The sequence below is a fragment of the Thalia democratica genome, chromosome 4 (genome assembly GCF_965202585.1).
Source record: "Thalia democratica chromosome 4, ktThaDemo2.hap1.1, whole genome shotgun sequence".
NCBI classification, from domain to species: Eukaryota; Metazoa; Chordata; class Thaliacea; order Salpida; family Salpidae; genus Thalia; species Thalia democratica.
Genome location: NC_139168.1, coordinates 6623659 through 6646804, shown reverse-complemented (window position 1 = coordinate 6646804; position 23146 = coordinate 6623659). Strand labels below are relative to the sequence as shown.

Genomic DNA, 23146 nt, shown 5'->3' with positions numbered 1-23146 from the left:
TGAAAATTAAAATTGGAAACTTTTGATAGATTACCCACCAACCCCAATAGGAGAAGTTACTACATCAAATGTGACAGCTCATATTGTCCTAGTTGATCCGAATATTAAACAAACTATTGATCAGACAAGGTTTTTTTAGCTGCTTTTATAATTTTCAATGTTTATCCACTATTTGTAATTTAATAAAACCGAATTGAAACTTTTCGTTTGTCTACTACAGTTTAATAGCAATAGTCTTATTTTTTTAATTTAATATTTTTTTATAACACCAAGCCCGCTTAAAATTAACTTAAATTCCTCATAAATATTCAACTCAATTAAAATAAACAGGTTTTCTTTGTACGAGGTCGACGAAAGCGGAGAGGTCACAAATCTTGTGAATTTGAACTATTTGGACGGATTAGTACTGGATAAATACTACAATGAATCTGTGTTGCTTCCGTTCGCCAACAAAAAGATGGCGTTTTCAGTCAGCTATGTGATTGGAGGAGTCGAAAGCAGCGTTCCCCTTGTCATGAAAGCTGATTTGGGTGAGAATTGTTTTAAAACACTTATATGCTTTGAAAAGATTGTTTTGTGTAAAACAAGTAATGTTGATCAAAACAGAGATAGAAATCATTCCTTTAAACAAAGATTAATTAAGACAATAGTTTAGCAAGGTACATTAAGCTTTTTACTTCAATGTTTCAGTGTTTTGATTAACACCTATTTTTTGTGTGTAGTAACACATATATGCTTGGTTCTATCAAAAAATACTTCATGCCACAGACGATCTTAACGAGCCAGATGCATCAGCTACAGTGTACGATGAAAATAACCTGAAGCTCTCAATAAAACTCACTGAAAACAACAAAAACAACCAGTTTTACTTGAAACTTGTCGATGAAGATGGAAACGAGCAAATAAAACAATTCACTGTCGATGGAGACGATACTTTCGATTATTACTGGACTAACTTGAGAAAAGGAGAAAGTTACAGAGTTCTGGTTAAGGAATTCGATGGAAAAGTTGAAGGCCCATGGTATTTCGTTGATGGGATTACCACAGGTTTTAAACAAGTTTTTTTGTTGACTTTATGTAAAACTCCTAGTGGTTTGTACGATAAGTTCTAAAACGTTTTGAGAATAAAACTAAAGCAAATATCATTTATGACATTTGTTAAGTTTATTCAAAACAAAAAAAACTACAGAAAGTTTTTGTAAAAAGTATTATTTCTATCGATACAAAATAGCATCTTTTTGAAAATTTCACAAACGTTGCAGGCGACTTTGTGTTCGGAAACGGCAACGTCACTTCCGGCATGACGTCAGTTTCCGTTTACTTCGATCTCCATGACGACGTAGACAAAGTGAAGCTTCGGTTGGTCATGACGTCACAGACCGATCAAGACGACGTCACGATTGACATCGACGGCTTTGACGTCATCACACACGATTTCGTCAACTTGAAACCGGGAAGCGGTTATGACGTCATAATAGAGTCAAACGAGGACGGGTATTCTTATTCGGAAAAAATCGGCTCGGTTGAAACAGGTGAGAACTTTTTTGAAAATAAAGACAACGACAAGCTTTTTGTTGATTTAAACTAATTTACACCTACCAAGCTTTTTGTTTATGTGAAGTTACTGTGTTGATTAAAAATATATATATACAAAATAAAAAAGTAAATACTTATATCCTGTTTCGTCTAAAATATTAAAAACTAAACGTATTTAAAGATTTATTAACAAATTTTTAAGGTGAAAACATTGATAAAATTATTTTTTTTGTACACAGCCTACCCACCCACGCCAGTTGGTGAAGTCAAAAATTCAAACGAAACAGCTGAAGTAATCCTTGCTGATCCAAATATAACTGATACTATCGACTTTACAAGGTATTGAATTTTGTCAATATTATGCACTATTTTTATTAGAATAGTTGTAATGCTGCAGATGACAAAAGTTTTTATTAAAACTCTATTTTAACGTAATCATATAATATTTCAATGTTGTAGTAAGTTTGTATTTCTTCACCTCAAAAGTTTAAAAAATATTGTTGAAAACGATAAATAATGGTGTTTTGAATGTACAACTAGCATTTATTTGAGACTTTGTATTAAAAAATGACTAAAATAAAAAAACCTTGCGTTAGTCTTTATACTACTTTTTTGACTAAAAAGTACCTTTTTTTTTAAATAAAATTTCACACAGGTTCTATGTATTCTTGAAACGTGACGACGGCAACCCGGTACCTGATTTGGTATCTGATGACGTAATGCGCGGGGTCGTGCTGAACAAGTACTACGACGACTTGTCTCAGTACGCCGGCAGAACGTTGTTGTTCTACGTGTATTACGTTGTTGATGAGGTCATATCAAGGCAGCCGCTGTACATTGAAGTTGAAATGAGTCAGTTTTTATATGTTGATTGGTTTGAATTTAAAACGGCTTTTAAATCTCAAGTTGTTTAGTTTGTAGTCGGCAGTAACTATTTCGTACTTATTTGCAACATTCGAACCTAAAACTTTCGTATAGTTTCAGAGCCCGTACACTATTTTAAAGATTAAATAGTTATATTTTAAAATATTGTTGAAACAAAAAAAAAAATAATTAAGTGGTTTCTAAAAGTATGTGTACACCTGTAAACTAAATATTTTTTAAAACAAGTTAATTTACTCTCAGAGAACTTAGAAAAACCTAATGCAATTGTATCAGTTGACGATGAAAACTTCCTCAGGATTAAGATAAAAGCAACTGAAGACAATAAAAACAACAAGTAAGTGAACTAAAATAAAATAAACTAGAACGTTTAAAAATACCTGAGATCAAGATATAAGTCCTAAAATTATAATGTATGAAAATTTTTGTTGATGGCCACAGTTTTTCTACTTATAAACTGAACATATAACAATGAAATACTTTTTTTTTAATTCTAAAGTTATACAAATATATGAACGTGCTTATGCTGAAATAGTTCCTAAATTTAAAGTTTACTTTGAAAACAAATTTGAATATCGTTATATAATGTAGTAGCTAGTATTGATGCCTGTCTTTGTATGTTAAACCTCATCTTGTACAAGACACGTAATCTCATAAATTACAACAACTCATCTCGTAAACAAATTGTAAAAGTTGTGCACATTAGTATAATTATACATTCATTCATTGACACTTCCAACCAGATTCCAACTGAAACTGGTGGACGAATTCGGCATCAACCAAACCAGATCTTTCCAGATTCCCACCGACGTCGGCCCTGGTTCTTACTTTGAATACGAGTGGGGCGTTCTCGGTTTTGGGGAAGTCCAGAATATTTTTGTGAAGGAAAATGACGGAAGAGTCGAGGGACCTTGGTACTTTGTCGAGCAAGTTGCAATCGGTGAGAATTGTTTTGACCTTATAAAATGTTTTCAAAGTTTTAGAAACACTTTCACAAGTAGTTTTATTCCTTATCTAAAACAAATGTTATAAAAACCAAAGTTATATTTTAATAGACCAACTACGATGAGTTTGACACTAGAAAATATTTTAAACTTTACCGATATTAAGCTAAACATATTAAGTTTATGCTAAGGTTTCATCATTTTATGACTTTTTCAAAGGAAACAAGCCATAGTGTTTCGAACTAAACCGTAACAGTCTAAAACATCAACTCCTTCAACTTTTCTTCACTCTGTACTTTTCACAACGTTATAAATTGTTACTTGATTTTTCCCAAAGGCGAGTTCGATTTCGGAGAGGTAGAGTACCAGACCTCAATGGACTCCGTGGGCGTCAAGTACACGCTGAACCCAGGAAGCGACAGGGTCACCATAAAACTCGTCACCGCTGACGTCACCGGCCTCACTCGAGTGGGTGAGGAGGAGTTCGGCGACGACTATGACGTCATAATGCACGTCTTCGAGGATCTGGTTCCGGATAAAGAGTACGTGTTCGTGGTGGAGGTTGAGCGCAACGGCGAAGAGTTCTACAAAATGTTCGACAATGTGAAGACAGGTTAGATGTTTAATTATATTTGTTTAAGTTGATAACCTAGGCTTTGTATTTTTTAAGTTTTTCTTTTATACAGTTATAGTTTATGTGCATACTGCGACCATGAAACTGTTCAGGAAAAACTCACAAAAACTGAAATATTTTTCTACAGTAGAAAATATAAAGTATAACTTTTCAAACAGATTTCGTGCCAACACCAGTAGCGGAAGTGCTCACGACAACAGACTCGGCCGAGATATTTTTCACTCACCCCGAACCGGAAATATACGACAAAATTGATTCTGTCAGGTAAGTAGCGTAGCTCGGTACCTTATTGTGGGTATAAGCGTTTTGGTTTAAAAGTGCTTTTTAAAACTGAGAATTCTGATTTTTAAGTAGGCTTTTTCTACCTTATCTAGTTAAAAAGAAACACTTTTTATTAAGATTGTAAAACATAGCAACTTTAGAATTTCTTTGCCAAAAAGCCTCACTAGAAATTAAATAATTACAGAAAATAATTAAGTTTATTGTTTTCATAAACTTACATAAACAGGGTAAACTTATACCACGTGGACAAAGCGACTGGAGAAAAGAGGGAAATTTCCTCCTACGAAACAAATTTCACCGATCCCACCTATTTCATCAACGAAATTCCGAGCGACTACGCAAATGATGACGTCATGTTTGAAATTTCCTATGAAGTCAACGGAGTCAGGAGCAAGAATCCGCTGCTCGTTGAAGATAGACTTGGTTTGTTTTAGAATTTATATCTTAACCAACTTTTTATTTATATTATCAACTTTTTAATTCAAACCAATATAAAAATATTTTTTTACATTTGATGAAAGTCTTTTGCTTTAACATTAAGCTTTTCGAATCTTTCAACAAAAAAAAAACGAAATAGCACAGTCCTACTAAATATTTCTAAAGTAAAATTTCATCCAGAATCCATGGACGCCCCTTCAACTTCGGTGTCGTTGTTCGGAACCCGCCACCTGATGGTTACCATGGAAACCGACGTTGATAACCAGTTCAACGAGTTCCACCTTCGTGTCAGGAGTGAGAACGGCGAAGATGAAACAAAGGTATAGTTGTTTCGTTTATTTAGTAACCAGTTTAAATGTGCTTTTATTTTTAGTTACACTTATACAGTTTTTATTTGTACAACTAGTACAACAGCAAAAAACTAACAGTTGTTTTTAATTTGTATTATGAAGATTTAAAAGTTCTTAAACAGTGTTTTTTGAGCAAAAAAACAACCGAGTAATGATTAAAATATCTTAACTTGTTTCAAACAGTTACTTTGCGACTTAAAACAATTTCTTGCTTAAAATTCTCAACACTTTTGACATGTGGGCCAAACAAACACTAACATTACCCCTTCAAAATGAAGGTCTTACGAGTGAAGTTAGTTTCACCAAGACGAAAACATTTGGCTGCAAATCGAAAATTCGAATTTAAAATATCATTTTGATGTTCGTACCTTTCAGGTTGTGAGTATCCCAGAAAGTCACGACGAAGCCACCTTGACATACTACTGGTTCAACCTGACGTATGGCGTGGAATACCAGGTGTTCGTGAAGGGAGTCAGGAGCAACATAGAAAGCGAGTGGGAGCTAGTCGATGAAGTTGAGACAGGTAAGTGTTAGTATAAGTGTATATATATATATATATATACTATTCTGATTTTGTCTAAAATCAACTAACTATTCTATTATTACGTAATACCTAATTTTGTATAATTTTATTGCTGTACTTTGCTTTTCGTTGAATAAAACTTGGCTGAAGACGCGTATTAAACGCAGAAACAGCTGTACCAAGCAAAAGTTTATTTTGTGTGTTTTAGTTCAAGAAATAACTTCTTTGGTGTTAACTTTAACAGCTCTTATTGATACGGCGGTTAAAATCAAAAAGTTTAAAATGTTTAAAAATTGACTTTAAGTAGTTTTTAAGGTAATTTTTTTTCTCTGCTAATTTAGTTGTTCACAGCAGCTCTAATAATATAAGTTGTGTTTGTACACCAAAGTGCTGATATACCAAGCTAACTTTATACAATATTTTTAAAGCACCCGCACCGCTCACAATAGAAATTGATGACGTCACGTACAACAGGATCGACGTTTCCGCTTCACCTACGTCACAATCGAACTTCAGCCACGTCATACTGAGGTAGTAAACTTTTATTAATTAACTTACTAATATGTTTTGTGGTCTGTTTTTACTTCTTTACTTAAATAGTCATTACTGCTAGTTTATGCTTACATTACAAACCAAAGTACTCTTAGTATAAAAACACATAGTAGAAGAACTATAAATCTACTTTAACTTTACACTTATAAAACATTACCATTAGTACTTTAAAACACATTCATTTTAAATTTAGAAAACACTTCAAAAGTTTGCAACAAAAGTCAGTATATTGTGTACGTTTGTATATATATAGTTAAAAGGCAATCAACATTTTCACCACAACAAGCAAATTTTTGTCACTAGTTTTTCAACAATAGTTCGTTCTTAAGCTTAATATTATTTCTATTCCAGGTACGAAAACTTAGAAAGAAAGAATGACTATAACGAAATTAAACTGATGCGAACTTCCGATGACGTCATATACTTCTTCAAGCTGGAGTACATGGACTGGAATACGAATTACGTCATAGAAGTTTTCAGCGTGAGCAAGAGCGGGCTGGAGGGAGAAAAGACTCGAGTCGAAGTTGCAACCAGTGAGTTATAACTATTCATTTTCAGTATAAATGTTTTAACACAAACTACTTTTAGCAGAGGTACGAAAATTAATGTTTTGTTTTTCAATTTACGTTTTCTCAACGAACAACTTTGATTACTAGTTTTACATAAAAAGTATTTAACAAGCAAATAAATGAAACTAGAGTTTTTGATGCTATGAACATCAAGTTAAAAAAAGTTTACAAATGACAGTTGAGATCAAATTCATTAATTCAAACACAGATATATCAAAAAAAAAAACATTTGACTATTACCACACGTCGCATAGAAAACCAATTAGGTGATATATATCAAGTAGTAACAAATTTTAAACATTACATTTCAATCAGAAAACCTGCCTCCCGCCGAAACCACCGTGGGCAACGTGACGTCACAATACAGCGTCGACGTCACAGTCAGAGATGACGTCACGGAAGATGACGACAGTTGGGAGTACATGATCATGCTGTTCGGAGAAAAGAACGAACTTGACGTGAGGAACAAGACAGCTGACGGGAAGAACAGATCGGCCACGTGAGTAATTAAGATTAATAAATTTATTTTGATCAAACTAGCTTTGCGAAGATGTTAAACATTGTATTTTTGAATATTTCCGTAGTAGTATTTGTCAAAACAATTGCTGATGCTATCAAGCAGTTTTTATACTTTTATAAAATTAATTTCATCTCCTTTTCTCCTCAGGTTCGAATACTTAGTTCCGGGCGAGGTGTACAGTGTGGTGACGTCACGATACTCCAAATCCGACGACGAGAAATTCCCCGAAAAAGGGAAGTACCCTAACGAGGAGGAACCCGTGAAACTCTACTCTCCGCCACCCAGGGTCGAGAGTGGAAGCCCCGTGGAAGAGGGAGATAACGCAGTTCTTTGGAGGTTTCAGACCCCGGAAAGCCCCTCTTTTTACAACAGGGTCAACGTCAGGGTGATTGCAAGTTACGGCGACGATGAAGTCGCAGTTTTCCAGCAAGAGGTTTGTTTAACTTGTTAAACTAAACGTCAAGACAATGTGCATTTACTTTTTAGCTAATGTACTCAAGACATGGTACTAATTATTTATAAAATATTTACATCTTTTTTATTAAAGTATTTCATTAATTTTTGAAAAAAGTTTGTTCATATCAAAAAAAAAAGCTTTAACAAAACGGATGGTACTTAAAGTTTGACATTGTCTTTTCACAATTAACAACAACCAATTAAAACAGATAACACCATCAAATGATTCAACGATAGAGTTCAATCAAACTGACGTGATGAGAGACACCGATTATGACGTCATAGTGACGACTGAAACGAGAGAAAACGTCGTTAGTGACGTCATGAGGTTCAATTACAGCAACAGTGAGTTTTTTTTTTATTATTAGAAAATACAAAAGCTTTTATTAAATTTACATGTGTATGATTTCTAGAACATTTCTCTATTTTCTTACACGCAATTACACACATTTAGCATTATCTTAACTTATTCATTAATGAAAACTACACTTAATTTTTAAATTGTTTCCTTTGAGGTTGTTTACAAAGAAGTTCTATATTTGTCGCAGCCATTCTTTAAAACGGGTACGAATAACCAAGTTCTCCGTATATTATTGTTATTTTTTTTAATTCAAAAACTTCTCTCAGCGCTTCCCTTTCACATGCGGCACACGCACGAGTTCTTCTCGGCGTTCGAAAGCGAGAGAGGAGAGATCACTGTGCAGGTGAAGGAGAGAGGCAAGGTGGATCTGAGAGACAAGATCGTGTACTTGAGTTTGAGGGACGAAAACAACGTCACTGTGGCTGAAAAGATGGCAAACGTGACAACCACCGATCAGGTTTGTCTGTTTAAAGTTTTTCTATTTTACCAATTAGGTTTCGGTTTACATTTGGTCATCTATATGTGTGAGTAACATAAAGTAATAATAACTGAAGATATATAACTCAAAGTGTTTATCTTGTATTCTTTTAGCTTATCATTTTACTATTCTGTACCTAAAAATAACAGTATGAAAATGTTTTAACTTTTGCATGTACTACAATAAAAAACTAAATATCTTACTTGAAAATAAGTGTTTTTACTAATCAACGGCAACTATACATTTCAGGTCAATTTCACCGATTTGGAATTCGGAGCAGTTTACGACGTATTTTATTCGCTAGATGACGCTGGAGAACCGACACCCCCAAGAATCGTTGAAACCGTCGGCATGTGTTAGTTTATAAATTTATTTGATTTGTGCCCGTTAACTATTAAGTTTAAATTAACAACATATATTCAATAAACAACTAAAATTTTTAAACAACTACATAAAGTTTAAAATTATTTTTGGAACGTAAAAACGTATTTAGTCTTTGTAAATTTTAATATTTAAGTTTTGTGCCGTTTGTATTTCTACCTACTATAAACAGCTCTAAAATTTTATAATTGTATTATTTCAAATTAAAATATTTCTCAGCCCCACCGAGAATAGTTCGTGTGCAGCCGAGCGTAACGTCCAATGACGTCACGTTCAACTGGCAGCGTCAGCCGGGAAAAGTCGATTATTACGTCATATACGCCAACCAGCGCGACGTGTACAGGTTCGCACATTTCGAGAGAATTCAAGGCGACATCGTTGACCAGGAATCTGTTAGTTTTTGTTTTTTTTAAACTGTTCTAGTGTTTTACTAAACTTATGATCTAAACAAAATTATCAATTCTTATTCAAAATTAGACGTGTTCAAACTATTTTGCAAAACTTTAAAGTTAAAGAAAAACAATTACAGGTTAATACCTTGAACTTTTTTTTCAAACCAATTACAGAACTTTCAAACTTTTTAAAATTTATCAATATTCTTTATACAACTACACAGGTATCGGATTACTTGTTGGAGTCGCGAAACAAGAATGGTTTCAGGCACGGGACCAGATTCATTTTCAACATGTACGCTGTTGCCAACGATAAAATATCCAAGCCTTTCATCGGTGCATTTAAAACCGGTCAGTTTTATTGAAAATTATTCAAAAATTTTAATTTTTGAGCTGTTTATCTGTTGAAAATGGCTTGTATCTAATACGACGACAACTATGTACTGCTGTTTAAAATACAGAACAATGTTTTAAGTTTTACGAAATCAATTAACAGTAGCTTAAGATAAAAGCAACCAATAGTTTTTACGGTCTATAAACATCAATTTAAAAACAATGGTATGTTTAACATTAAAACAGAAAAGTTCGATTTTGGAAGCGGCAGCGTCTCCGTCGTCGACAGCACGTCATTGCGAGTCGATTACGTCATAACCACTGATAATGACGTCACAATCTCAATCGTGCCACAGAATGGAGACGTCATCGAACAAAAAGAGTTCAATGGAAACAGCGAGGTAAACCATGTATTCAATGGTCTGAAGCCTGGTGCTAGTTATGATGTCATAATGAGTGCTAAAGTGGGCAGGAGGGAATATGAAGAAATTATTGGAACTGTTGATATTGGTAAGTTTTTAGTAACTTCTAAAATATATTTCTTCGTTTAAAAGTTTTATATGTATTTTGATCTGTATGTACATTATATTATAACAACTGACATCAGTTCAAACTTTTTTTTTTAAATACGTATTAAGGTATCATAATTTGTATTTAAACGGTGAATGTAGATATACTTGTATTCGAACTTATTTGCTGTTGACAGAAGTAATTGATAAATATCTACCTGCAACATTATACTTAATTGAGCGTAAATGAGATATGTGCTACAACGTAAACATATAATTTGCGGTTTTACTTTGCAACAAAACTTTTACATACGTGAAATTTTTCTAAACCTTTTTTTTTGTAACTGTTTCAGAAAAATCAAAAAAACAATTTTGTACAAAAATCATGGTGAAATCTTTAACAACCACTTATTAAGATTATTTATAAAATGTGTTTTTATAAATTTATAATTTTTATTTAATTTTTATTTATTAACCAGACCCAACGCCAAACCCAACCGGAAGAGTTGACACTGGTCGTGACTGGGCCGAACTGTTCCTTAAAAAACCTTCAAATGTGCTGGACATTGACAAAACTTTGTAAGTTTGAATTAACACTTTATTATAATTTAGCTAAAACTTGATAAGTTCTTGATGTTGTGAAAACTGAGTAAGTTTTCAAAATGTGACTTCGTGTTTACTAGACAAAACAGTAAGACCTGGATAAAAATAAGTACGTACATAGATTCACAAACATGGATATATGTTCAAAACTTTTAAAAGTTAATAGTTACAGCTAACACTTATACACATACTAGAAACTTTTTTATTCTTTAAACTCAACTTTAGCTTAACTTTAAACAAAAATTACAAAATACCTGAAAAATAGAAATGTGTTTTTTTAGAAATAACAACTATTTACTAACGGACAATCTTTCTCGCAGGTTCACATTGCACGCTGCGCACAAACAATACGGATTTTACCTGATCGATTCCTCGCTCATCCGTGGACACGCAAACTACCGGTTCTTCGAGGAATCACTTCCGGATCTTCCCGGCAACAAACTGGTGTTCCAAGTTAAATACGCCATTGGAAAGACATACAGTGAAGAACCTCTAGTAATTCACACCCACCTCAGTTAGTTTTTGGAATTTATGCATTTTTAAATATTTTGCTGTACATAGCTATTGTACAGCGAAGAACCTTATGTTGTTCACACCCATTTGAGTTATATGTATACAAATATTTATTTATTATATTTAAGTTATTTATTTACTTTTATCATAAAGTATGAAAACTTTAAAAGTTCATACTCAAAACAGTTAGTCTTTATACATAAAAGCCTGTGCTTTTCCAATTAAGTATAAATTTGTTAATTACGCACTTTGGTACACCATTGTTTTCTAAATGAAATATTCTTATAATTTCAGCAGTAAAAAAAATCTATTATTAACAGGACCGCTCGAAGCAAGTTCAGTTTCTCTCCAACCGCATTATGACGTCACGTTGAACGAAACGTTCGTGACGTTTACAGTTGACAAGGGTTTCGTCGACGGTTTCAACTGCACAATCGAAGACACGAACACTGGAGAATCTACGTTCTACAACCTTTTTAATTTAGGTGGGTGAATTAGTAGTGAATTGTTGTTTTATTTTACAAATTTTAACTTTACTTTTTTTTTAAATTAATAAACAGTGTTAATGCAAAACTGTAGTTAAATCGCGTAGTTAATGCTTTGAAACTGTTTCTACGGTCTTGTTTATATTTGTTCGTGTGGTGTAGTTTAAGTTTTCAGTAGTATATGAAAAATAAAAAAACGTTTTAACTATAGAAATTATCACTTTCAATTTAATCAAAATGTGAAAACAACAAAAATTCATGCAACTTCGAAATTTAAACACTTAAAACATTGCATATATGTGGCAAATTATCTAACAACACTATAATATTAGTTTACGAATAATTTATAAAGTATTATTATGAATTTTCAAGTTAAAAGTTAGAAGTTGCATTAGTATTTTCTTTTCATAATTTTTACCGTGACTTGGTATTAATATGATCAAATTTTAACTTTCAAATTTGGTCTTAAAGTGAAAGAAAATTCTTGTAAACCCAAAATTGCCTTCGCAACAATTTGAAAGATCGGCAAAATTGATAAAAGGTGTTCAAATCACGAATTAAAAACCGTAAAAATTTGCATAATTGCCAAAGTTATTTTTCAATCTTTGCCAAAACTTATAGTAATTTATAACCTTGGAAAACACTTAAAAACGACTTTCCTTAAAACTTCATCTCATAGTTTAAAAATATTCCACATACTTTAACATTAAAAACATAGGAGAATATAAATCTGCAAATGTATATTCACATTAAAATTGGTGCCATTATGTAGCAAATTACTTTCATGCATGTTCAAAATCAGAAAATTACAAAGCATACTTTAAGGAGTGTTACGAATAAAGTGTTTTATATGCAATACTTAACAGACTTATACAAAAAATAAAGTTTTTATATTTAAGAAGTTTTTTTAACACAGTAAGTTATTAGTTCGCACATTAAAACGTTTGTAGACTTATGTAGACTAAATTTGCAAATTAAATTGTTATAGTAAAAGCAAAAAACAGTCAGACTTAACTATGTTTAGAAAATCCAAGTAAATAACTTATAAGTTTTTAATGTAAAAACTAGTTAGTTTTGTTCTCTTTCTATGCCTGAAAATCTCTTGTTTAAATTTTCATTCTCTGTTTTAAATTATCAACTACGATCAGCTGAATTTTGTGTTCAGAAAATAAATCTTTTTTAACACAGTAAAAATCAATTATGCATAAGGTTATAAGCACTTGCAAATACTAAACAGTTTATGTGAGTCTTGCTCGCATTGCTTAAGATGTCAACAAAAAAGTACTTAAAGATTATTTACAAAATCTTTATCTGATACTTTTTAATAAAAAAAAGACTAATTTTAGGAAAATATACATTTTTTTCTGAATATTAAACAAAAATGTTGCAGTTTGTGTGACTACGTCACAATATTATGTTTGCTACAGAGTTTTTCATTAGACTAAAAAATAAATACACATATCACCTAAACAACCTTCACAATTTCTAAGAATGTATACCGTCATAGTAATTTTAACTAAACTAAATTTTGCCAACATTGTTACTTTAAACTATGATGAACTGAATTATACTAAAAGTACAACATAAAAAGAACAGAAACCAATACTTAGTTTTGTTAAAACTGTAAGTTTATGAAGACACAATAAAAACGAAAAAAAAAAAACAATAATCTAGTAAAAAATTCTCAGTATGTTTGATCGAAATTGTATTAAGAAAAATTTAATTGAGCAAAATAACATGCAGTAATGATACTGAAAACCAATTAGGATTTTTTTTTACTTGTGTGTACATTACACCAAGGTCGAAAATATCAATTAGAATGAGCTTTAATGAACTGCAAGTTGCAAAACTATTGAAAAACCAAAAAACAACTGAATACAACGACATCTTATTTGCATGCAAGTTAAACCAAGACACAGAGCGTTAATTAAAATGTGACCCACACAGCTTAGTTGAACTGAAATTAAACAAATTTTTATTAAACAAAACATCTAAACACAATGGTAATATATAAGCAATTCGACATTTCTTACTTGGGTTTAAACCATACAAAGGCTTGAAATTATTAATTAATAGTATGAGCTCGATAAGCTTAAATGAACTACATTTGCTTAAGTATACACAAAAGCAAAACATCTGAATTCAATTACATATCGAAGCTAAAAAATACTAGTTAAAATTTTATCAATTGAGTTTAATTCAAGTTTAAATTGAAAAAAAAATGTTTTTAAAACAAAAGATCTGGATATAATAGCATTTTTTTATAAAATCTTAGCACATCATGCCTATATTAACTGCAATTTGAAAAATTTGACATAAAATAACAAAATGTGTGTGTACAAAGGCATAGTATATTAATTATAATTTCTTACAATAAGCTAATATGAACTTTAAGTTTTTTTTAACACCTTTTTACAATGGCAGTAGATATTAATTAAAATTACTCATCTTAGCTGTTATGAACTACAATTTTTTAAGTATACACAAAAACAAAAGATGTGAAAACAATGGCACCGCGCATTTTTGCCGCCTTACTGTTATTGTTATGTTGTTCCCCGCGGCAATATACTACTTGTTGTGAGCTAACACCTCAATTGCATTTGATTCTCGACTTTACATGTTGAGTGCAGATTCAAATGTTTAAACTTGTTCTGTTGTGTTTGTTACATTTCGAATTTTTAAGTTGTTACGGTCAAGGTTAGTTGGTTGTAATTGATTTTCTTTTTTCGTAAAAGTTTAACTAAACTTATTTTTGAATACTATTGGTTTGTTATAACAGTCAATGTAAAAAAAATATTTAACGGATATTAAAGCAACTTATATCTATGAGTTTGTGTTATATAAAAAGTTGAGCATAGATTATTTAATATTTTATAATTAAATGTTCTCATTGTTGTTTAGAATTGAAACTTACAGAGTGTTTTAAAAAAGACTTAATTTTTTTATTTTTTATTTTTAGCTTTTTGAAAACGTTTCTTTTTAGAAAATAAATTAAAACAAAAGCTTTGTTTTTTTTTTTTTTGATAATAACTTAGTTTAAAAGAATAGTTTAAATAGTCAAGTAAATAGAATTAAGATACTGTTTAAGTTTAGTTGTGCACAAAAATTTTTCAAAGCCATTTTTTAATTTTCATATATTTGTTAAGTAATTAGTCTTTTTTAAACACTTGTTTGAATTAAAAGTTATTTCAAACAAAAAAAAATAGTTTTACAATTTTAACAATATAAAACAAATACTAATATAGTAACATTGATATGTTTAACATAAAAATACAACATAAGCTAAATAAATTGAGAACTTTTTTTACAAACGTACTCTTACAGTTACTTGTTAAGCATTTAAGTTATTTCTAGTATACTTGTGAAAACTTTAGTTATCTAGTAGTGTAAATACTTTAAAAACCTAAACTGTAAATATCAAAAACATTATCATCTTTTAGTTAGCTAAAAAAAAATTAAGTTATTAAAAATGTACTTATAATGACAAATAATAAAAAAAAAATTTAATTCATTGTAAATAAAGTAAGTTCTAAACACTTTTGGCATTCAACTTTGTTAAAGTTAGCAAGAAAAGTAAGTAAATAGTTTTAATTCAACGAATGTATTAAATAATATATCCAACAGAAACCACAGATGACGTAGAAAACAGGAGGGAATTTAAAGCGACACTGAAGGACTTCAGGGCGGATCCTGACGTCACATACAGGGTTACCACGGTGACGACCAGGGACAACGACTACGTCGACTACTACGTCAGCAGCGACCCCGTTACATTCCTCGTCGAACCCAGTTAGTTTGACTAATTAGTTTTTTTATCGAAAATAATAGTATAGATAAAGTATTTTATTTGCGTTCCTTTAAGTTTATTATGTCACAAATTTTAAAATAGTTAAATTTGGTTATTAAAAAAATACTATTTTCTGAAAACTTAGATATTGAAATAGAATAAACAACTAAACTTTTTTATTTTTTAATTTTTATTTTTACCTTGACTTTAGAATGTTTTGAAATATTTATTGAATAAATAATCATCTTCCTCATTTTCAGCCCCATCAGCACCTGCTGACATCGTAGCAACCCCGCATAGCAACGGGTCAGCTTCCATTGAGGTTACCATGCCAACCGATGCTACTGACGTCACAGTTGAAGTGACAACAGAAGATGGTGACGTCGTAAAGGTTTGTTTCTTAAAATGCTTTTATTTTACTATTTGAAAAAGGTAGAAGCAGTTTCCAAGCAGTTTTCCGAATTTTTGTTTAAGTAAAAAAATCATTGGTTGTACTTTAACACGTTATTTATTTTGTGTTGGTGTTCAGATACGCAAATAAAAGAAAAAGTACTTTACAGCTGTAATGAAAAGATTAACATCAATAAAACAGTTTTACAGTTTAAAAAGATTAAAACTTTTGACAAGCTAAAACAGTCAAAGCGTACGTTGCAATGCTGAATATTTGGTCATCAAACTATGTTTATAGAACGCAGTTGATATTCGAAACAATTTCAACGTGAAAACAATCGTTTGACTTTTTGAAATAAGAGAACGTTTGTAAATGATACTTTTGAAATGGTGTACATTAGTATAAAAAGTTTTTTGTTAAAGTTTTTTCTCAGGGATTTCTAAACTTTTAAAGTATAAATTCTTTTAATTCTTACTAATAGAGTGGTTTTATGATACGGTCAGCTAAACTAGAAGTTTATTTTTTTTCAGGTTTTCCAAGTTGACGAGGACACAGAAACTGTATTCTGCCCGTCTGATCTTCTGAAACCTGCTCAGGTGTTCATACTGAACATGTACTTCAAAATAGACGACAGAAACATAAAAATGACCAGAGAATTCTGCACTTGTTAGTTTTTTTTTAACATTTAGTTATAAATTTTTGTACTTCACTGTTAAAAAAACTAAAAAAGATTGTTTTAAGCTTATATGTTGAAATTAGGTCACACCACATGTATCTTTTTTCAGAGTTTTAAAAGCTTTTTTAAGCTTTCTGCTAACCAACAATTATAATTTTACGCATTAAAATAAATCATTTTTAACTAATATAGTTTTGGTTTTTATACGAAACCTTACAAACTACAATGTGTAGATCCTCACTTAGCGGAGATGGTGGATCACAGCTTCACGGGTTCGAACAGACTAAACATCAGGTTCACGTCAGCATCGAAACAACCTCATCAGGCGAGACTCGTGCTGGAAGGCAACACTGTTGAAGAGGTGTGTATTTATGTTTATTAACGTTGATAAATTTTTTGAGGAATAAGTAAAGAAGCAACCAGTTTACATTCTAACACGTGTTTGATAAAAACTCACTGAAAATAATGATAATTTTTACATTTTTTATTACAAAGCAAACATCTTTAAATTTATGTGAAATTTTTATTTGAATTTACACCTAAAATAAAGAACATTTTGCGAACGCTTAGTGAATTCATTTAAAAAATAAAATTCACAAACAGGTTCATCTAATATACTTTTAAGAAATTAAAACACGGATTTTACCTTGTATTTGAACAATGTAATTAACTTGATATATACGAACAGATTGAAGTTGCCGCGTCGGAACCAGCCAATTATGACGTCACCTTCAAAACCCCACTCACACCCTCCAAGGTGTACAACGTCGAAATAAGGGGTCTCGGATGCGACGGAAAGTTCTCAGAGTTCGTTTCCACCGACTTGCAGGTCGAATCCGGTGAGTTGGGCAGTTTTGATTTTAATAGTTTGTTGTTTTAAGTGTATGTACACAAATCAGGTTAAAGTTTTACACCTTCGATTTAACTATTAAGAAGACACGCGTTTAGTTTGTTTTGCTTTATCTCTGAGGTAAAGGTTTTAAACTTCGTTTTTGTTCTCGAGTTCGCAAAACTTTTTTTCTTCATTAAAATTCATCATATATGTTTTAATCAATGTATATATATTTTTTTTTCTAAATGCATACTACTTAATAATGAAATTATTTAACTATATAAAAACCTTTATTGAACATGTACAATTTCATAAAACATATAATTAATATCTATTTGTAAGTGATTTATCTTTTACAATGTTTTTCTTCTGCAGCCATTCCAACAAAAGTGGATGATCTGAAGGTGGAGCTTGGCAAGACTACAGCCAAAATCAGTTGGAACCTTTCTCCCGACCTCCCACGTGACTCTTTCCGAGTCACACTGACACCTAGTGACGGGGAAGCGAGGAGAATCGACGTTCCGGGTGATCAGTCAAGCGTGACGGTTGATAATTTGGTGCAAGGAGAAAGTTATGACGTCACAGTCACAACCGTGGTCAATGAAGCGAAGAGCAAACCTGCAACCATCAGCTTCGATCTCGGTTTGATTCGTTTTGTGTTTTTTCGTCGTTACTCTTAAAGTACTCAAGTTTTTCTTATTGTAGCTACACTTGGTTTTGAGTTGCTTAGAGCATAATTTTCCCGCTGTGATTTTTTTTTTCTTAAACGGTCAAAATGTATTGATTGAAATATTGAAATTGCAAAAAAAACATTGAACAAATATCTATAACCTGCTCTTCCTTTACAAACATTTTTTCTTCGATTGTAGAACCAAAAGCAGTGTCGATAATGATGGCGAAGGCCGACTTTACCAAAATACACGGAAAATTCTTCCCTCCTTCCCAGTCCAAGTACAAGCACTTTGTGGTTTCAAGCGAGGGGAAATCCCTGATTGTGGACATGGACGATTTCGAGCAGCGGACTCGGATGTTTGTATTCCAAATAGACGGGTTGAAATTAAATCCAGAGGAAGATGATTATTACGTCACAGTAGAAACTGTTTCGGTTGGCAACAAGTCGGTGGTTTCGGAGAAATTCAAAGCTAAACACGGTGGGTTAACAAAAATATTTTTTAGCCATTAGTTGTTGTATTTCAATTGTATAAGAGTTTTTAAAATTCAAATGAAAATATACAACTTATATATACTATACTAAAAGTAAATTTCTAACGTATTTTTCGTGATTTCAGGATTAAAGTCGACTTTTACTGAAAAACATTATATCTTTACCTTTTATTTAATAAAAAAAAAAGTTTAAAAACTACTTATTAAGTTAATTTCTTACTCCATAAATTCTACAGACTTCTACTCATCGAAACCGGTCCCATCTGGAAAACTGACTGCCACTAGGAACTTCATTCGACTTTTCTTCCAACCCTCGCCGACTTTCGCTGTGACGTCATACAGAGTGACGCTGTATTCGTCGGATCAGCAGGTCGAACAAGAAGTCCAAACACTCAACTCATCAAGGTAATTTTTACATGAATTTTGTTATCAGTATGCTGATTTAGTTTGTACAAGTACGTAAAAAAAACGTAAACTCTTATAGGTTTTTTTTAACATTTTAGCTTCAAATAATAATTGTCTTGTGGAAATAAAAAATACTAATTTAAGACTTTGTAAGAATAAATTGATTGTAATGCATTATAAAGTTGTGTTTAATTCTGATACGAGCTTGTTTCTCAATTATAGGTAAAAGAAATAATTTTCTGAAAAGAAACAATGTTTTGGTTTTAAATACTTAGTTTACCTTATAGGGATATATAATAACAAAATCTTTAATTTTTTTGATAAATCATTTTGTGTTATAATTTATTATAAAAGTAATAACTACTCTAAATAATTTAAAATATATGTGCGCATTTAACTCGTACCTATATTTATTTTTATGATACTGGTATGAGCCTTATAGCCTTATTTAAATTCCAGATCCACACTGCAGACATCTTTCGATCGTCCTTACGTGTCAGGAGAAATCTACAGAGCAGAAGTTGTTCCTTTTGTTGACGAAAAAGCAGGAGAATCTAACGATTTCGTTGATACAATTAGTTAGTGACCTGTAACAAGGAGATAGTAAATATCAGATAAATAACAAATATGTTTAGTTTATTCCAATAGTTTCTAAATTTTTAAGGTGAACCAATTTTTAAATATACTCTAAGCAATAACTAAAAAAGAAAAAAAAAAGATAACTTAGTTAATGTATATTTAAGTAAACACCTAAAGTTTTCATTAGTCTATTGAATCTAACTTAGTTTGAAATACTTGTGTGTTGAAAAGCACAAGTATAAACTGTCTTCTTTTTTTCAAACAGAACCAACAGCAGTTGAAAAAGCAACACTGAAAACTACATTGAGGGAAATACAAGTTGAATTCACACCCGTAGACGAAGGAGTTGTAGAATTTTACAAGTAAGTGTATCATTGAATAAACAAATTTAATTCGCTTACAATGTAATCTATGGAATGAATATTTTAACTAAAATATTTTCGGTTTGTTCTATTAAAATACATTTTGGTTGGAAACTAAGTTCACTTTAAAGTAACTTTTAATTCATGGTCATCAGACATTTTTAATAGATCTTTTTGTTTTTAAAACTTTTATTGTGTTGTTTAATCACCTTTTAAATATTTTTAAAAACTTTAGACCAGCAGTTATAAACTTAATTAAAATATTCCAACTTTAACAAACATATTTATTAGTACATAACAAGCTTTAACTACAAAATTAATGCTTGAAAAAAGTAATACAGTGTTTTAGGTAAGTACATTTACCAATGATGCTATGCGTGGGTTAGTGTTAAATTACAGTAATAAGCATTTTCTGTAAGTTTACTATCAAATAAAACTGAAAAGCAATTATAATAATAATCCTCATGACGTAATTTTGTTTAAGATGTTATGTGTGGAGCGAATCACGCGACGACCCCATCCAATCAAAAGACATCATTCCGTCATCCGGTGATGACGTCACTAAAATACGAGTGAATTTCGACGAGGGGTTGTCACCGGGAAAACTCTATTACGTCACAATAGAAACTTCCAGCAACGGAAGGAACAGCGAACCGGCCACCTTCAACGCGAGACTCAGTTTGTTTACTTATATTAGTTTTTAATGTTTTCCTCAAGTTTTACTATCTCAATTATAGTATATTGCAGGCTGATAAATTTGGTGTATAATGTTGTTTAGTCATGAGAAATACTTTTAAGCTTTAATTTGTGGTTATAAAACTCGTAAAGTTCTTTTTGAGTTTTAAAAAATCATTAAAACGTAAGTTTTACTTAAACTGTTAATGCTGTTTTTATATCTTCAACTAATCATAAACTGATTCGAAACAAACCTTCAATAAAAAAAAAGCTTTTTTTTTATTAAAAAAGCAAGTTTTATATTCATTTCCGTCACAGAGTTGCCACCGAAGCCAAAGTTTTTGGAACTGACGGCTTCTGACGTCATAGGAGAAATGATAGCTGACGTAGGCAGGGTCGAGGAAGATGTTGACGGATACGAGATGATTTTGGAACCGCAATCTAATTGTGAGTTGTTTGCGTACATTATAATAAAAAAACTTTATTTTCGGGCATCACAGACACGTTTATTGTAAACAACTCATCGGCAGTATATTGTCATAAAAACTTGCTTGATAATATCTAGTGATAATTTTTGTTGTCGCGTACGAGATGATACTCAATCCGCAATCTAACTGTGTGTTTCTTATAATTAAAAAACATACCCTGAATAACATTTGTTATTATTTTAATTTTTAGTACCAGGGTAATTTATCATTAAATGAAAAAAATCAACTCATTTTGAAAGGTCAAAGAGTAACTTAAATCCAAATGTCAACATATTTAAAAATAAATTTTCACAATAAAAATTATTTTCACAATTATTTAATAAAAATCAAATCACAATACATTGTTAAGAACTAATTATTTTAAAACTTTATTTATTTTCAGCTGACTTCGAAACAAAGACGTTCAGGTTCAACATCACCGCCATGGAAACCATGACGACCATCAAGGTGGGGGGACTGGTGCCCGGCGAGCGTTACCAGGCAAGCGTGACGTCATACATCGGTGACGTCAGCAGCGACAAGATCAGCTACCTGGGCGTGGTGGCGCCCCGCCCGGTTACGGACCTGTCCGAGGTGGTTACCACGGCGACCTCGGTTGCCATGGAGTTCAGGAAACCGGAGGGGCTGGTTGACACGCTGAAGGTAGTGGTGAAGATGAACAACTCGGATGTCGCCTTCGATTCCAAGGTTTTGAAATATATATATCAAATCTGTATATTTGAATAAAAAAAATTGTTTTTTATATCATAAGAAGTATAAACAACTAAACCTTTTATCAAAAGTATAATTTCTGGTATAAAAACGTTTTTAAAGTTCAGGAAAAAAGTATACAACTTTATAGTTGAAAATTAGTTCTTAAGCAAAGTTGGTACACAAAAAAGTTTATGTACACATTTCAATATTTTAAACAATATTCAAATGTTTAAAAATATCTTAAGTACATGAGCTAAGTACATATTTTAATAATTTGTTACACTATAAGAAGTATATATAACTAAAGCTTTTATTAAGAATATAATTTATAGTATAACTACGTTTTAAAAACTATAGCCAAAAATATCCTATTTGTTAGTTAAAAACTGATTCTTAAAAAAAGTAGATACAAAAAAGGTTTGTGTATACACCTTAACAATTAAAACAATAATTGAGTATTTATAAAAACTTAAGTACATGTATTAATAACTTTTTATACTACTTTGCCTACATTACATGGAAGCAGAAATGTGTCTGTAAGGTTGGAGTAATAGTTAGTTGTCGTTTTCTGTCCTTACTGTTTGTAACTCAACAGTATATGTACATATCTATAAAAAAACAAATTTAGAAGTACTAAAATTGTTATATTAAGTCTGTCATAGAAACTTGAAACAAAAGTTGAATCGAGTTTTGTAGATGTAGTGTTTTGAAGTTAATATTTTTGTGAGTTTGTATACTTTAATTTTAACTTTTAACTTTTTTAATTTAACTTTCTAAATATAACCATACCATTGTTTTATAAACTAGTTTCATTATTTTGACAAAAAGTATATTTTTACCAAAAGCTTTGGAAACTTTTTATGAATTTAGCAATAAAACTTTTTTGACTTCTTTTTTAGTAACAAAGTTTTATACTATTGTTTCTAAAATATTACAATTATTTGCATTATCTATTCAACTACTTTCCTTTAGACCCTCAAACCGACAACTGATGACGAAGTATTGAGAGTGTCTTTCGACGATCCCATGCTGATCCCTGGAGGAGATTACATTGCCAAGTTTGATGCAATCAGCTTTAAACAGAGAAACGCCAAGAGCTTCGAATTCCCATTCACTATGAGTTCGTTTATTATTTAACCACTAACCTCTTTTTGTTTTATTTTATTGGTTATATCGTTCTTTACAAGTCGTTGCAAGTTAAAATTGATAATATTATCAAAATGACTACTTCAAACTTTTGAAAAGAAAGAAATATATAATAAAATAGTAACTGATAGCATCAGACAAGCACAAAGTACACAAGTTTAAAGCAAAGGTTTTCGTGTAAAACAAAAAGCAGGAGCTAACTTATAC

At 31.3% G+C, this 23146-nt stretch overlaps 1 protein-coding gene across 1 annotated transcript in view; it reads left to right on the top strand.

Moving 5' to 3' along the window:
- The window catches only part of LOC145832936 (uncharacterized), a 96162-nt gene that overhangs the window by 43188 nt on the left and 29828 nt on the right, over positions 1–23146 (top strand). Inside the window, exons 74-113 of the mRNA XM_082940138.1 lie at positions 30–129; positions 331–530; positions 769–1047; positions 1263–1532; positions 1776–1875; positions 2192–2388; positions 2662–2755; positions 3162–3358; positions 3700–3975; positions 4155–4260; positions 4505–4701; positions 4897–5036; positions 5442–5589; positions 6018–6120; positions 6493–6674; positions 7026–7209; positions 7378–7663; positions 7896–8031; positions 8314–8504; positions 8775–8880; positions 9126–9298; positions 9523–9649; positions 9878–10141; positions 10620–10719; positions 11064–11257; positions 11577–11741; positions 15366–15530; positions 15789–15919; positions 16450–16585; positions 16829–16956; positions 17284–17434; positions 17803–18069; positions 18297–18578; positions 18828–18996; positions 19456–19574; positions 19841–19937; positions 20422–20615; positions 20931–21059; positions 21483–21787; positions 22766–22913. Coding sequence (XP_082796264.1) covers positions 30–129; positions 331–530; positions 769–1047; positions 1263–1532; positions 1776–1875; positions 2192–2388; positions 2662–2755; positions 3162–3358; positions 3700–3975; positions 4155–4260; positions 4505–4701; positions 4897–5036; positions 5442–5589; positions 6018–6120; positions 6493–6674; positions 7026–7209; positions 7378–7663; positions 7896–8031; positions 8314–8504; positions 8775–8880; positions 9126–9298; positions 9523–9649; positions 9878–10141; positions 10620–10719; positions 11064–11257; positions 11577–11741; positions 15366–15530; positions 15789–15919; positions 16450–16585; positions 16829–16956; positions 17284–17434; positions 17803–18069; positions 18297–18578; positions 18828–18996; positions 19456–19574; positions 19841–19937; positions 20422–20615; positions 20931–21059; positions 21483–21787; positions 22766–22913 — 6936 coding nt within the window. The remainder of the gene's footprint in view (positions 1–29; positions 130–330; positions 531–768; positions 1048–1262; positions 1533–1775; positions 1876–2191; positions 2389–2661; positions 2756–3161; positions 3359–3699; positions 3976–4154; positions 4261–4504; positions 4702–4896; positions 5037–5441; positions 5590–6017; positions 6121–6492; positions 6675–7025; positions 7210–7377; positions 7664–7895; positions 8032–8313; positions 8505–8774; positions 8881–9125; positions 9299–9522; positions 9650–9877; positions 10142–10619; positions 10720–11063; positions 11258–11576; positions 11742–15365; positions 15531–15788; positions 15920–16449; positions 16586–16828; positions 16957–17283; positions 17435–17802; positions 18070–18296; positions 18579–18827; positions 18997–19455; positions 19575–19840; positions 19938–20421; positions 20616–20930; positions 21060–21482; positions 21788–22765; positions 22914–23146) is intronic.